Raw genomic sequence first — 14,601 nt, 5'->3', positions numbered from 1 at the left:
GTAGACAGGAGTGTGAATCCCAATGCTAACACTGAATTATGGGTGCTGTTAGCCAAATCCCATCACTTTTTCACATCTGTTTGTCCAATCTCTTTAAATGGAGTGCCGTTTGCTCCTCTGCACACTACATGGAAAAGTAGACATTATTGGAAAGTATCTACATTTGAAATTTGAATTATGTGATAGGAATAGTTTATTTTTATGATGATGTTTATAATAAAATTCAAACTCCTTTGTCAGTCCTATGAATGCTTTGAGATCTGGACCTTCGTAAATCACAGATTTGATTTCCTACTTCTCCCTCCCAGCATTAGTTTCCAGACATGATAGACTTCTCTCTGAAGTCCACATATTCGAAATCCAATCTTAAATGAAGACTTTGCACTTGCTCTTAATTAAGCAATTTAATAATGTGTTTTATTCTCTCCACAAATAGATATTTGGAAATAAAGAATTTTATACTGAGGGGTGTGTGAATATTTACAATTATATGTGAATGTGAAATACACAACATGAATTAGATTTGTAAATGAGAAATTATTTCAAGTAGCTGTCCTCCAAAATGTTTGTTTGTTTGTTTTATGTATCTAAGTAGTACTTTCCAAATTAGTACTTATGACTTTTCAGTCTCCTGATGAACAACATTTTAATGCATAACTATCAGTTTTCATTAAGCTATTTCTAAACATACATCCTGATATGCTTTAGTAATATTTATTAGCTGATTATAATTTAATCTGGCATGTAGTAGGAAATTCATGTATGTCTTATTAATGATATAGTTTTATTATTTTGACACAGGGATGTTTATTAAAGCCATGGAATAATTGTGTTTTTAAGAAAGGCATATAAAAAGTTTACATATTTTAGAAGCTATAGAATATTCCACTTACTTTTTACTTGAAAGAGAGTTTGAGAGAGAATGAAAAGGAAAAAGGAAAGCAAAAAGGAAGAATGTGATTTAAATATCTTAAAAATAATGGCTTTTGAAGGATTATTATTTTTTGTGTTTAAGCCCCAGAGACTAAACATTGATGTTTACAAATGAACACACACACACACACACACACACACACACACACACACACACACACACACACATACACACATGCATGCATGAACACACAGGCATTTTATTTACTTTAACATAATATGGATAATTTTGGTAATAAAATTGAGGCTACTATTATTATTTGAGAATTGAAAAAAAAATGTACCTGGAATTCTGTAATGTCATATTGAAAACATGAATACTGAGCCTAAATGTCATCTCAACAGAAATGCCTTCCATGAACGCCTCCTAAAGTAACCCATCTATCCTCTAGCAACCTGCTGTCCCTTCACTCTGTGTTAACTTCTTCATAGTATGGATTACTCTCTGATATTGACTTATTTGTCCGTGTACTCATTGTTAGTCTCCCTGCACTATCCTATTCAAAAGTGAAATACTTGTCTAAGACCAGAGACTTCTCAAATTTTGTTGAAGGTCCTTCTATACTCTTTCCAATTCCTGTCATCCATATGAAAAGAACCCCCTTCTGATAGTGCTGTATCTGTAATACACTTACATCTATCATACATTATATAGATATAGTACTTTATAGCTATAGATACACTACCTACATATAGTACACTATATAGATATAGTACTATATCTGCACTACAATGATCCTACTTGTTTGACTCAGAGCCTGTGGTTAACTTCTGTGTATATGTGTGTGAATGTGTGTGTGCATGCACATGTGTGTGTGTTCTCTTTGACATTCTCAGGGTACAGCTTATAAGTGCTCTGAAAATATTTACATTTGTTGATGAGCAATGTTAAGACAACAGAGGATTCCTAACCATGTAATTAAAATAGATTACCAAGGCTTAGATTTAAAAATACAAATAAAGTAGAACTAATATTATTCAAGTAGAAGACTCACTAACTGGAAATTTTCCTCTTTGAGCACAACTCTGTTAATAAAGGAGAGTAGCAGTTTGGGGGACATGGACTGAGCAGAAGCTCATCAAAACAAGTTAAGCAAAACTGTATTAGCAACCCAGAACTCACAATCTGAGAAAGGCCAATTTCATCATAGATTAAAATTCCTTAATTCAAACGATGCTGTTCTCATGCATCGTAACTGTAGTTCTACCAACTTTAAGTGTCCTTATGTGTGAAGTGATGATTTTCTTCTTTTCCTTTCTGATAAAAAGCAGGGTATAAATAACAGAAATGTTTTAAACTGTAAAAATCAGTGATAATGGTCATGTCTTTTATGCTTTAAATTGTATTTATTTCTGATATTTATTTGGAATTAAAATATAGATGATGAAAAGTATGATTTTATGAAGAGGTGGATATGAATCAACCATTATTAACTCCTGTTAGCTTTCTTCTCCATTAATGATTCCTAACCATGTTATTAGATTACCAAGGCTTAGATTTAAAAATATAAATAAAGGGAACTAACATTATTCAGGTAGAAGACTCACTAACAAGAAATTTCCCTACTAGAGTACAACTATATTGAATTATGACTTAGCTAGTGGAAAAATGCTTGTCTATATTTTTGAGATGTTCCCTAAAAGATAGAGATAACCTAAACCTCTAAGTCTTTCGGGAGGAACCAGTTGCCAAGAGGCAATTGTTATTAAAAATTGTTAACACACTGAACAATTATTTCTCAGTTTAATTGCTTTTGGCCAAGAAGTATTCTGCTAACTGACACCCTGAAATGCAGAAGTTACTTACCTGATATGAGAATTTCTAATGCACATTTGTCAAGTTCTTACAGGGTTTTGTGCTATAATTTAGTATTTTTTATGTTTATTTTTTCTTTCAGAACAAATAAAGGAACCAAAGGATATTAATGTGCTATACTGGTTATTGTTATAAAAATAGCATTAGAGAAAAAATGTTCATTAGACATGAAAATCCTTATTTCTCTAGGGTTCTGACTAGCAAAAGATGCTGAGAGAAATAACTCACCAAAGGAAGAAACTATAACAATACAGATAATCACAGGAATTATAAACAAAGGCAGTTGACATTAATAATTAAATGAGAAAAATTCCCTGTGGAGGTTTAGATGAGCTATAGGCACGATGTGTAAAATCACTTGGCTAACTAATTATTAGTTATATTCTAGATCAGGGAGTATATATTAATGTAACTGGTTCCTTTATCCTATTTTTCTAGTCCAATAATTTGTCTAATATAATAAATATAGCTATTATACAGTCCTTGTGAGGAAAAATCATCCCCATGAGAACCTGATATTTTCATTATCTGTAAAGGAGTATTCAATGTACATAAATGTGATAGGAAAAGTCTATCACTTCTTTTAAGTTTTTGTATTGTGAGTTAAATTAATTCTAATGGAACTTTTATTGTTAATACCCAAGTATAAAAACTGACCTTTGGATTCAATTTCTTTATCATTGTATTATAAGATTTTTCAGTAGGTTTGTGTTTGCTTGCTTCTTTGTTTGTTTATTTTGTCTTTTTGAAAACTGTTCTTTATTTCAACAGGGTATTTTTTAATGAAGATACATCAGAGTTACTAAACATACTGGGACACAGGAGATCCTAGGGACCAAGGATGGCTTCCTCTTGGAAACTAATTCTGCTTCTGTCAGTCGCTGGGTGTCTTTCAGGTAAAAACTCTGCTTTAGTATCAAATAACAAAAATGTAGGTCTTCATTACAGAATATCAGCAGGTGTGCATTTAAATTTGTATCAATAGTCATACTTTTCAACAAAAGAGAAAACAGTCCTTAAACTACTGTTATCATTGCAGATATTCATATGCAATTCATCATAAGGTACTTAGAAAAACACTATGTAAGTGTTAATTAAATGAGTTTACACCTCACCTCAATGAGTTTCATTTATAACCTAAACCATTTTTAAATTTAAGAAGATTTGATAATGTATATACTCATTATTTATAGCAAACAGTTATAAAAAATGTCTCATCACAATGCTAAATTTCCCCATATAAAAACAGAATAATGTTGGCTTTATTACACACACACACACACACACACACACACACACATACAACCATTTAAAGGCATGTCTAATAAAATGTATTTTCTTGGCTGTCTCAATATTATTCAATGTCTTGGATCTAAAGATATTTTATTCTGTAAAAGTAGTTTATATTCTGTGGAGCAATAATATCATAATGCTAAAAAATTAATAGATCAGAAATTTCTGGTTTTAATTTAAGAATGTCTAGAAATTAAACTGTGGTGATGATTTAAATGCCTGTCCTGTGACACATACAGTTTTATTGGACTTAAGGCAGTGGCTATATTGTTCTATTACTTGCTACTATGTAACTTTGACTGTGTCTGGTGGGTGAGTCCTTTTTAAAACCTAAATGATAATTCTCAGTTTAGATTGTGCTGAAAAACTTTTGTTTGAATTCAAAAGAATGTCTTCGAAAATAGGTTTCTTTCTGTGAACTGTGTGAACAGCCTAGTAAAACACTGAGATTAAGGGAGATAGTGCATGTGACATATGTAATATACAAATGTTAATTATTATCATTTATTATTAGAATAGACTACAAAGCAGCTATGATTAGACTCATTAAGATAATAATCATTTGTTGAAAGTTTTTGAAAAAGCATACAGGAGAGATTAGTATTTCAGTTATATAAATGCGTGTTATATGTTTAGACATAATAAGTATATTTACAGTATCTAAATGCTTTTAAAAGATATATAGAATCTTCTTTCTTATTGAAATAATAGTATTTAACTGTAAAAACAACAAATGATTATTTATTTATTATTACATGGTGAGAACCACTGATTCCAAAAAAAAAAAAACAATTAAAGAAGAAATAGTAAAGGTAGGATGAACTCTCCTGTAAATCATGGAAAAGTAAGGGAATAGCTTCAGAGATTTTGGAAGTTAAATGAAAGCTCTGATCCGTCAATATTATGGGTACTTAAAAAAGAAAGACTCTTCACATATCCTATCTTGGTTTCTTTCTGTGCAGTATCACGATCTTTCCTGCTGATCTAGTCTGTTTCTCTTTTATTTTCTCAATGTCATTCTCCTCTTGAACTCATACTAACTGAAGGGAGTGGAGGTAGGCTTCCAAGATTAAACAAAAGATGCCCAGTTAAATTTGAATTCAAATAAACAACAAATACATGGCTTAGCTCTAATTACTCCATGAAATATTGTATTTCATTTTATCTAAAATTTAAATTTAACTGGTTCCCAGTATTTTCATTTACTAGCTTGACAATGGTAGATGAAAAGAGAGTGGTAGTTTGTAATATTACTCCAAAGTTTTATTTTCTTGTACTGGCCGAACCTTATCATCTGAAATAAACAGTAAGTTAAAGGAGGTATTACAAAGTGATTGTGGACAGATGAATATACACAGCCTGAGGTGGGGTCCATGGTCACTGGATTTCCAGCTCATAAGAAAACCAAGGTACTTTTTTTTTCATATTAAAATGAAACATTGGAAGACAGGAAAAAATGAGGCTGAGTTTGGAGTATTGTGCAGTATTATCTACAAAGCTGAAAAGAAGTAGAAAACAGAGGATGTTTCTAATTTTTACCTGGGATTTGATTTTTAATCATCTTTAGGAGAGAGGAAAATAGCCAGTTGGTGAAACAGTCAGAACATGCAGTACATTTATTAATTAAGTTTGTTTGTCTTATATGAGGGTGGTTCATGGCACCTCAAAACAATTACAATAGTAACATCAAAGATCACTGATTATAGACTACCATAACAAATATAATGAAAAATTTTCAAATATTGTGAGAATCATTAAAATGTTCACAGACACATGATGTGAGCAAATGCTGCTAGAAAAATAGTGCTGATAGACTTGCTTGAAGCAGGGTTGCCTCAGACCTTCAATTTGTATAAAATGTATCATCTGCAAAGCACAATAAAGTAAAGTATAATAAAATGAGGTAACCCTGTAAAAGTAAATATACACGGCTTCTTTTCTATCAGCCGTACCTCTAGAAGTGGTTTAAAGTGTGCATATAGCAGTAAGAAATATCCATTCCATTTTTTATCTCTACCACATATTTACTTATCTCTATGAATGTTTTACATACAAATTATAACAATTTTGTTTTAGTTAACAATAAAGAAGATAGAATATTTCTCTATAACTTTATTTCTGAGTGAAAGTGAGAATACTGAGATTTTAACGTCATTAACTGAGTTTAAGAAAAAAACTTTAAAAATCAGTAAAATTAGTTTTGTCAATATGAAATGAATTTACTGCAATAATACCTAAGCTTTTTATGATAGAATGTGTGAAATCATTTGAGGGAGGAATCATAATTACTATAAGCCTAGTTATGAATATATATGTAATAAAAAGCATCAAATTTTCAAATTCTACTCAGCTGAAATCCATGCTATTGTTTTCCTTAAAAATAATCCTTCTAAGATACATCATCCTTCAAATAGAAGTAGGAATTGGGATGAGACAGGATAGTTCAGCATTGTGTTTGAATTTATAAGCAACTTTACTGACATTTCTTGGATCTGTATAAATTGTTTTCATTTAATCTCCATGTTTAAACAAACAAAAACTAAAACTAAATTATTTAAATTGTCCTGCTCTGCACAATATCTTATCCAATGGGTTTCTTAATCATCATACTCCTCTAAATTGTAGCTAGTAATTATTCCAGTTTCTTTTAAAATTTTTAACAATTGGAGAAATGTATTACAGAAATGTTTATTAAAAACAGATTTCTTTCTGTGAACTGTGTGAAAAGCCTGCTTAAACACTAAGATTAAGGGAGATAGTGCATGTGACATAGGTAATGTACAAATCTTAATTATTAGCATGTATTTTTTGAATAGACTACAAAGCAGCTATCATTAAACTCATTGAGATATGATCATTTGTTGATTTTTGGAAAGCATTATTTTTCTACTCCTCAGTATCTGCACATAGTTTTCAACATCCCAAATCTGCTTGTATATTTCTATCAAAGAAATGTAGACTTATAGAAATAAGAAAAAATATTTAATTTGATTTACTAAAATGAGATATACTTATATCTCTCCTAAACTGGAAAAAAAAAAGACTTGCCTAACTGAATTTAAATAGCTTAGATTAAAATAAGAGATTTTTATTGATAAAAATAAAAGATTTTAGATAAAAACAAAAGATTAAAAACAAGAGATTGGAGATTGTGTGGTCCAATTCCTTGTACTTGGGCAGGCAAAATTTTCAATAGAGATGAAGCTCAGGGAGGTTTTGTCACGTGCCCAATGTCACATGGATGGTAACTAGTGGGAGAATGATGAGAAGGCTGCCTCCAAGTTTTCAACATACCAAACATAAAGGTGAGACAAGAGAAAATCCAGTTGCTCAGAGCTACATTCACCTCCTTCCTACATAAGTACATCTAGTTATTTTGTCCTGAATTATGCTTCTGATGTAAGCTGTACTGCTCTAAAAAACAACTTTCCCTGCAAAAAGGCATTTTTTTCCTCTCTTCTTTCACCCTGTTCTCTTCCATTGGGTTAAATCCATTTTACTGGCAAGGTGACAGTCTGTTCCTTCTGCCAGCAGGATGATATACTATTGAACAGAGAATGTCTGTCATTGATAAGCTTATACAAATACTCCTTCTTCTTGGTGGCATTGTGGTAAATAGCACAGAACTTTGTCTCTGCCAGCTAATGTTGCCTAAGAACTTCAAAAGGAAAATGAAAACAGAAGTGTTACAGGAAACAAACACCTGATAATGCTAAGTCTGACTGGCCTAATGCAGTGGAGAAAGAGAAATGGATTATGACTCCTCCGTGATCATTTTGAAATTATGTGTGTGCACATTATATTGATCCCCCAGGAAGTCATGATGATAATAGATCTTACCTCAGTGCAGGAAACCAACCTGGCTCTTATAAGCTGTGCACTGGTGGGATCAGCCATGTAATTAATCAGAAGACAACTTAATTTGTCCTTGCTGGGGTGAGGGGAGGGGGTCTCACCAGAATTCAGTAAGTTTTATTTATTTTTGTCTTAAAAGCCAAGAAAATGTTAAAATATATCTATAATTATCAGCAATTCCTGGAGTGATATAAAATTAAACCACCAACTAAAGAGAGCCAGATTCAGCATCCCAGAGAAATGAGAGTAAATACATGCTCTCAGCGTTTTTTGAGATTTAAGAGAGAATTAACTAATTTGTTAAATCAGCTAAATGTTATTTCTCTTACACAATATTTAAAAATGTTTCCTACATGTGTATTGGCTTTATAAGCAATATACATTGAGATGTTTTATCCTCTAGAATTTGTCATCAAAGTTATCTCATGCTTTTTAAATTGGACTTAGTCTTTCTGTCATTATTATGTTTAACAATGATTAATCTTTGCTGATAGGAAATTAATCATGTGCATTGGTTCTCTTTGTTATTATAAAATAATTCTCAGATAATCCATACTACATCAAGTGCCCATGAGAACTGGCCAACAAAAGTTTACATTTTTTAGTAAAGGTAAATTTCCTACTATAATAAAACTACTGTGAAATGTGTCTATGGTGAAGATTGTTTTATTGCTGAGGATGAGCCTCTAAGGGGTTGCGCCTATATACTAATTGGGATAATTTGTCAGCAAGAAAACAGTACTTTTCTAAATTTCATTAGATCAAGTACAAGTCTACTCTGCATATAAAATAGAGGGAGAGTTACATTCACTGAGCACCCATGCAAGTTGGACACAAGATGCAGAAGAAATCTAGGGAAAAATTCCTGTTCTCCTTGACTTTACATAAATTATATAGGTTTGTCAGGACTCAAGTACTGAAAACATAACACGTGTTTAAAAGAAAAAACAAACCTTGTGTAACTAGTTGTGAGAATGAAAATAAGATTAGTGCTATATATTGCCTTCTGTTCATTTTAGTTATTTAGGAAAATCTTAAATCGCTAACCTTCACTTAAGTGAACTACAGACTTCTTGAAACTTTGTCAACTTCTATATTTGGTGATCATTTGTTTCATATAAGTGTCAACCACAATATATGTCTTTTCTAACATTTGAAATTTGAAAAAAAGAATGCTTTCTACTCTAATTCTTACTATAGCTTTAACACAGAAATTTGTCAGATACCTTTCTCTTGTGATCTTTTTATGATGATGGAGGTGATTGCAATATGACTTTAAACTCTCTGTGGACTTGGACCATGGTAAAATCATCCAAATGGTCCAGACTGAGGATAAATATGGTTTAGAGAAACGATCTTTCCTTTTTTAGTACTTGCATATTTTGTAATTATGATTTTTATATGCTTGAGTAAAAAACACAAGACCATCTGCTCTATGAAAACAGAGACAATGTCTGTTCTATTTGATGCTTCATACACAAGACCTCGCATAATACTTTCTGTAAGTATTAGTACCTATTTTTAAATGAATGAAAGGGGATAATTTATTAATCGTTTGATTGTTTTCTTCTGTTAAGGAAAGCATAAGCTATATTTCTAGTTATAGAAGTTTCTGGTCTGAAAACATCCAAAAAGGATGAGTAATTTTGGATTCTCTAAAGTGATCATTCTGATGTTTCAGTAGCAAAAATAAAGCTGAAGTTTCTTTGTACATCCTGAACTTCTGGGTTAAAGAAATAGCAGTTAGTTCAGGGAACTGTAAAAATAGATAATAAGAAACTAGGTAAGAAAAGAAAGCAAAGAAAAATAAAATAAAAAGCAAAATCTTTGTATCATCAGTGCCTTTGATCAGGCCTCATGGCACCCAATTCCATTTAACACAAAGGTTTGGCAGATTTTGCTTTAAGCCGTCCTACATGTCGCTAGGAGGGCGTGCTTACTGCCTCTCTGCTTGCTCCTCTGGGGTAACTTGGAAAGGTACATTAACTGGTAATGCCTTTGTTGATCTAGAGCTATTTTTATTTAATGCCAAAACTGAACAAGAACTATTTAATCCTGGCCCCTGGATACATATTTGTTCTAGCATGACCCTGAAGGAACTTGACTGTTTTTCGAAGTGTGATTAAGCAGAACTCAACATGCAACATTTATTTCACTTATGGTTCAGGCAGTCTCTAAAAAATATCATAGTTTTGGATTAAAAAGTTCCAAGTGGGCATAGTGTATGTATGTTTTCAAAGATGCTGTGTATAAGGATAGAGATTATAGAGATAAAATGCATTTTAAAAAATATTCTTATTTCTATTCCTGGTGTCCTAATAAATTACCTTTTAGCCCACTGAATTACCAAATATTAATTCAGTGCCTACTATATATTGTTCTGGTCACTAAGGATACAACAGTGAACAAAACACAAAAAAATCTGTGTCCTTGATAAATTCACATTAAGGAGAAAATATAGACAACTTATCAAGAAACTGAATAATATAGAATCTGCTAGTAAGAATTTCCATAAAGAGATTAAGTACAGAAAGGAATGGTAAGTGGTGGATATGGTGATGGGGCAGCAAGGTGCTACTTTCCAGAGGATGACAAAGAAAGGTCACTCTGAACAGGTCTCTAAGGAAAGACCTGTGGAAAAGCAAGGCACCTGAACATCTGGGAGAAAGTGGGTGAGCAGCAGAGAAGGGTAAGTGTCAAAGCCATCAAGAGGAAACAGACTTGCTGTGTTTGTGTAAGAACCCATATAGAAGCAGAGAAAAGAACCTATATGGATGAAGAAGAATGTATGCTAAGAAGAGTAATTGGGGGCAGGCGGGGGCGGTGAAATAAACAAATAGTCAATGACACATAACATTTTAAGCAGAGGAGAGAGATAACTTGAGAACATGTTAAAAGATCATGCTAGGTGCTTTATGGAAAATAAATTGTAGAAATTGGGCAAGAATGTCAGCAGGGAGAATAAACAGATTGCTATTACAAATGTCTGGGAGAGAAAAGATGACAAAAACAATTTAGACCTGTAGGTGTTTAATGGCTAATTGCTGATATCATTATGAGTCAGCAGTCATACATATTTGCCAAAAAGGAGGTAACATGATCTTCAGTTGTATTTACAATGTCTTAGAATAAGGGAGAGGAAGATTTACTTTGCAAGCAATGAATATGACATTATGTTCGGTTCTAGGCTCCATCATATCATGAAAACATAGATAAATAAGAATGAATTTAGTGGAGGGAAAAGACAGTGATGAAGAAATACCTGAAACCATATAATAATCGAAATGTTAGAAGGAACTAAAGGAATGAGAACTCAATTAAAGATTCATCCAATGTTTACAGAATTTTTTGACCAAAGATTTAAGATTCCTTCTTCTTGCAAGGTTTTCCCTAAATAAATTAACTGTTGCTTTGCTTAAACCAATGAATGGAATATTTAGAATTCCAGTGACAAATGTCTTTGGGGGTGAGCAAAAAGATTTTTTGTTGTTGAACTCTATATATCCTGGTCATATTTTATTTTATCATTTTAATTGAAATGTAACTGATATACAATGTTATATAGTTACTCTCTGTCAACATAGAAAGATGTTAAAGAAATACTGACTATATTCTCTATACTGTACTTTCATCCCTGTGACTATGACTAAGATTTTGTGCCTCTTTATTCCCTTCACCTATTTCACTCTCCCACCCCAAGCCTCCCCCATGGTAACTACCAGTCACTTTTCAGTGTCTGTGAGTATATTGCTGTTTTGTTTGTTTTGTCTTCTTTTTAGATTTTACATTATAAGTGAAATAATACAGTATTTGCCTTTCTCCATCTGCTTATTTTATTTCATTTAGCATAATATGCTCTAAGTCCATCCATCTTGTAACAAATGGCAGGATTTCTTTCGTTTTATGGCTGAATAACATTCCATTGTATGTATGTACCACATCTTTATTGATTCATGTACAGAGTGACACTTTGGTTGCTTCCATATCTGGGCTATTGTCAATAAAATGGCAATAAACATAAGGGTGCATATATCTTTTCAAATTGGGAATTTTGTTTCCTTCATTAAAACAATCTTTGTTTTCTAGTAATTCCTAAAAGTGGAATTACTGGGTCATATGGTATTTCTATTTTTAGTTTTTTAAGGATCACCATTACTGCTTTCCACAATTGCTGCCCCAATTTACATTCCCGCCAGCACTGCAGGAGGGTTCCCTTTTCTCCATATGCTCATATCCTTGTCATAGAGTGGTTTGACATGACTCTTTTAGATCCAGATTAACGCAATTGGCTTTCAGTTGCAGGTTTTTGTCTTTATTTGGACTATTGAGAACTGGTCTTTGTATGCTATCTATAAACAAGCAACTATAATTGTTCACAGCATAAAACAAGATATGAAGACTTAGAAAAACAACCTTTTTCCTTAATGTATCATATATAAATACCATTTTTAGTACCTTGATCTTTTAGTGAGATGCATCAATCTATTATTTCTCATGCAAGGAAAAATTGTCACATGGCAAATAGAAATTTTGGCTCAAAAGACAGAATTTCTAAAGATCACTACCACATACAACTACCATCTTTAAATAGCTAAAAGATCATCAAATATAAGCAGTTTAGACTTATTCTAAAATATCTGAAAGGACAAACCAAAATACAGAAGAACGAGAGGTAGAATGAATTTGTCTAAAATGAGTATCACTTTTAGCAGCCAGAGGTAATAAGTGCTAGAATTGATTCTATCTGAAGAGTCTTCCAGTTCTCTATTAAGTTAGAGCAGGAGTTAAATGACTATTATGGAAAGATAATTTTAGCATCCAAACACTTGCTTAATCAGATGATGTGTGTTTTTCCTCTAATCCTTAGATACATGGTCCTGTAAATTGGACTTGAAGAAATAGTTTTCTATTTTATTTTTATCCTATTTTAATAATAAGACATTTGATTATAGAAAATTACCAAATGAAAGAGTAGTTTGAACAGTTACAGTTAGAATAACTGAGAATGGAAAGAATGGGCTGGAGATTAGAAACAATGTATGGATATATCCAATAGAATTGACACTGTATGTATGAAGGATAAAAGAGAAATAAATAAAAGATGCTTCAGTCCTCTGTTCTGAGCCATCATGTGGGAGTACAGTGGAGTCAACAGCAGAAGTGGAGATTCTAAAAGGAGATTCACAAAAGGAGATCAGTTTGAAATTAAAGATGGCAAAGTAGTGAATTTAAGAAATAAATAGTTGTTATTGTCAAATCAATTGCAATTAATTGGTAAGAAAAATTAATACACTAGAATCTTCTTCCTTATGGAGCATAAATTGGCAAGAACCTAAACTGTTTTGGATTCCATGAAAGAAGATTTATTTTTTAAAGTAGTAAAATAGACCTGATTATAAAATGAACTTTTCATGAACTCAGATGATTCCATTCTGTGAAGTTATTCTGTTTGGTCAGAACCTTGTTTTAAATACAGTTTCCTGTAAACTTCCAGAAATGATTCATTTCAGAATGAAAAAATAACACATTTGGAGTACAATAGTCTAGAATAGAAACTAACTCCTGCTTCTGAAAGCCGTAAAGTTGATATGAGTTATCCTTGAAGGCTGAATAAGATTAAAAGATCACAGAGGATACACTAAATTCTAGCCTGGAAGGACAAAGGTCCATGAACTTCCTGTGGGACAGAAATTGACCCTGCAGTGGTAACCAGGCTTGAGCCATCATGTTGGATTCTAACCAATGCTTCTTGGCAGGAGAGGATGACTTCAGAAAAAGATAAGATGGGTAGACTCCTAGGGGCTGGAACTCCGAGGAGGCATTAGCATAAGACATCAGTCAGAAAGTGTACTGCTACCCAGGAACTGGGCAGCATGGTGGATTATAAGGGCCTTCCATACAACCACCATGTGTAACCACCATAGAATCACCTTCTGGGCATCTGCCATGCATATAGCCTTGGTGGCTGTCTTACAACAGTGCCAGTCAATAAGTCAAGAAAGACTTCTGGCCTTTATCTTTCTAAAAGAATATGAAAAATTCATCAGAAGGGAAAGAACAAAAAACACCACTTTTGCCCTATGACAGATCCCCTAGCTGTGAGCAAACATGATCTGGAGAGTGCAAGGATGAGAGATTGAGGTTTTGGTCTTGGTAGGACTGGATATATTAGTATTCTAAAACTTAGTTACAGCTGCCAAAACATGCCTTGTTCCAATGTGTTAACAGTGTGTTGAAATCAGGGCACCCACTGAGACTGTCATCCATGGCAGGGTAAAGATCTGTTAGGAATTATTTAAAGGCAGTAATTGGAGAAAAAGAAAAATTTTCTGTCTCTATCATAAACTGATTATGCATAATTGGATATTCTCTCCTTATTGAAATATAAACCTCCTGCTAGCCATTTGGTGTTGTTACAGTTGAATGTGACTGTATTGTTGACTCTGTATTGTATTGAATGTGACTCAGAGTCAGCAATGTTTTGGACACTGTGGATAAACCAGAGAAAAAGACCACCCTAACAGTCTCCATTCACAGAGGTTACAGATATTTATTTGGACTGGTGAACAAATCTTAAACTACACTGAGGGAGGTAAAATGCCCAGGAGTTTCTGTGGCACAGAATATACCTTACGTTAATCACAATTTCATTAGTGATCTTTCTTGAACTCTCTACTGGCACATTTCTTAAGTAATTCACAGCA

General features: G+C 32.7%; 1 protein-coding gene across 2 annotated transcripts in view; it reads left to right on the top strand.

Annotated features, from left to right (window-relative positions):
* CNTN5 (contactin 5) overlaps positions 1-14,601 on the top strand; it is a 1,232,567-nt gene that overhangs the window by 537,369 nt on the left and 680,597 nt on the right. For both annotated transcript variants that reach the window (XM_073239418.1, XM_037025637.2), the window contains one exon: positions 3,521-3,645. In XM_073239418.1, the coding sequence (XP_073095519.1) occupies positions 3,591-3,645 (55 nt within the window). In that variant the 5' untranslated portion in view covers positions 3,521-3,590. The remainder of the gene's footprint in view (positions 1-3,520; positions 3,646-14,601) is intronic.

Source organism: Manis javanica, chromosome 6 (genome assembly GCF_040802235.1).
Source record: "Manis javanica isolate MJ-LG chromosome 6, MJ_LKY, whole genome shotgun sequence".
In the NCBI taxonomy this organism is placed as follows: domain Eukaryota; kingdom Metazoa; phylum Chordata; class Mammalia; order Pholidota; family Manidae; genus Manis; species Manis javanica.
This window is presented reverse-complemented; position numbering and strand designations above follow the sequence as displayed.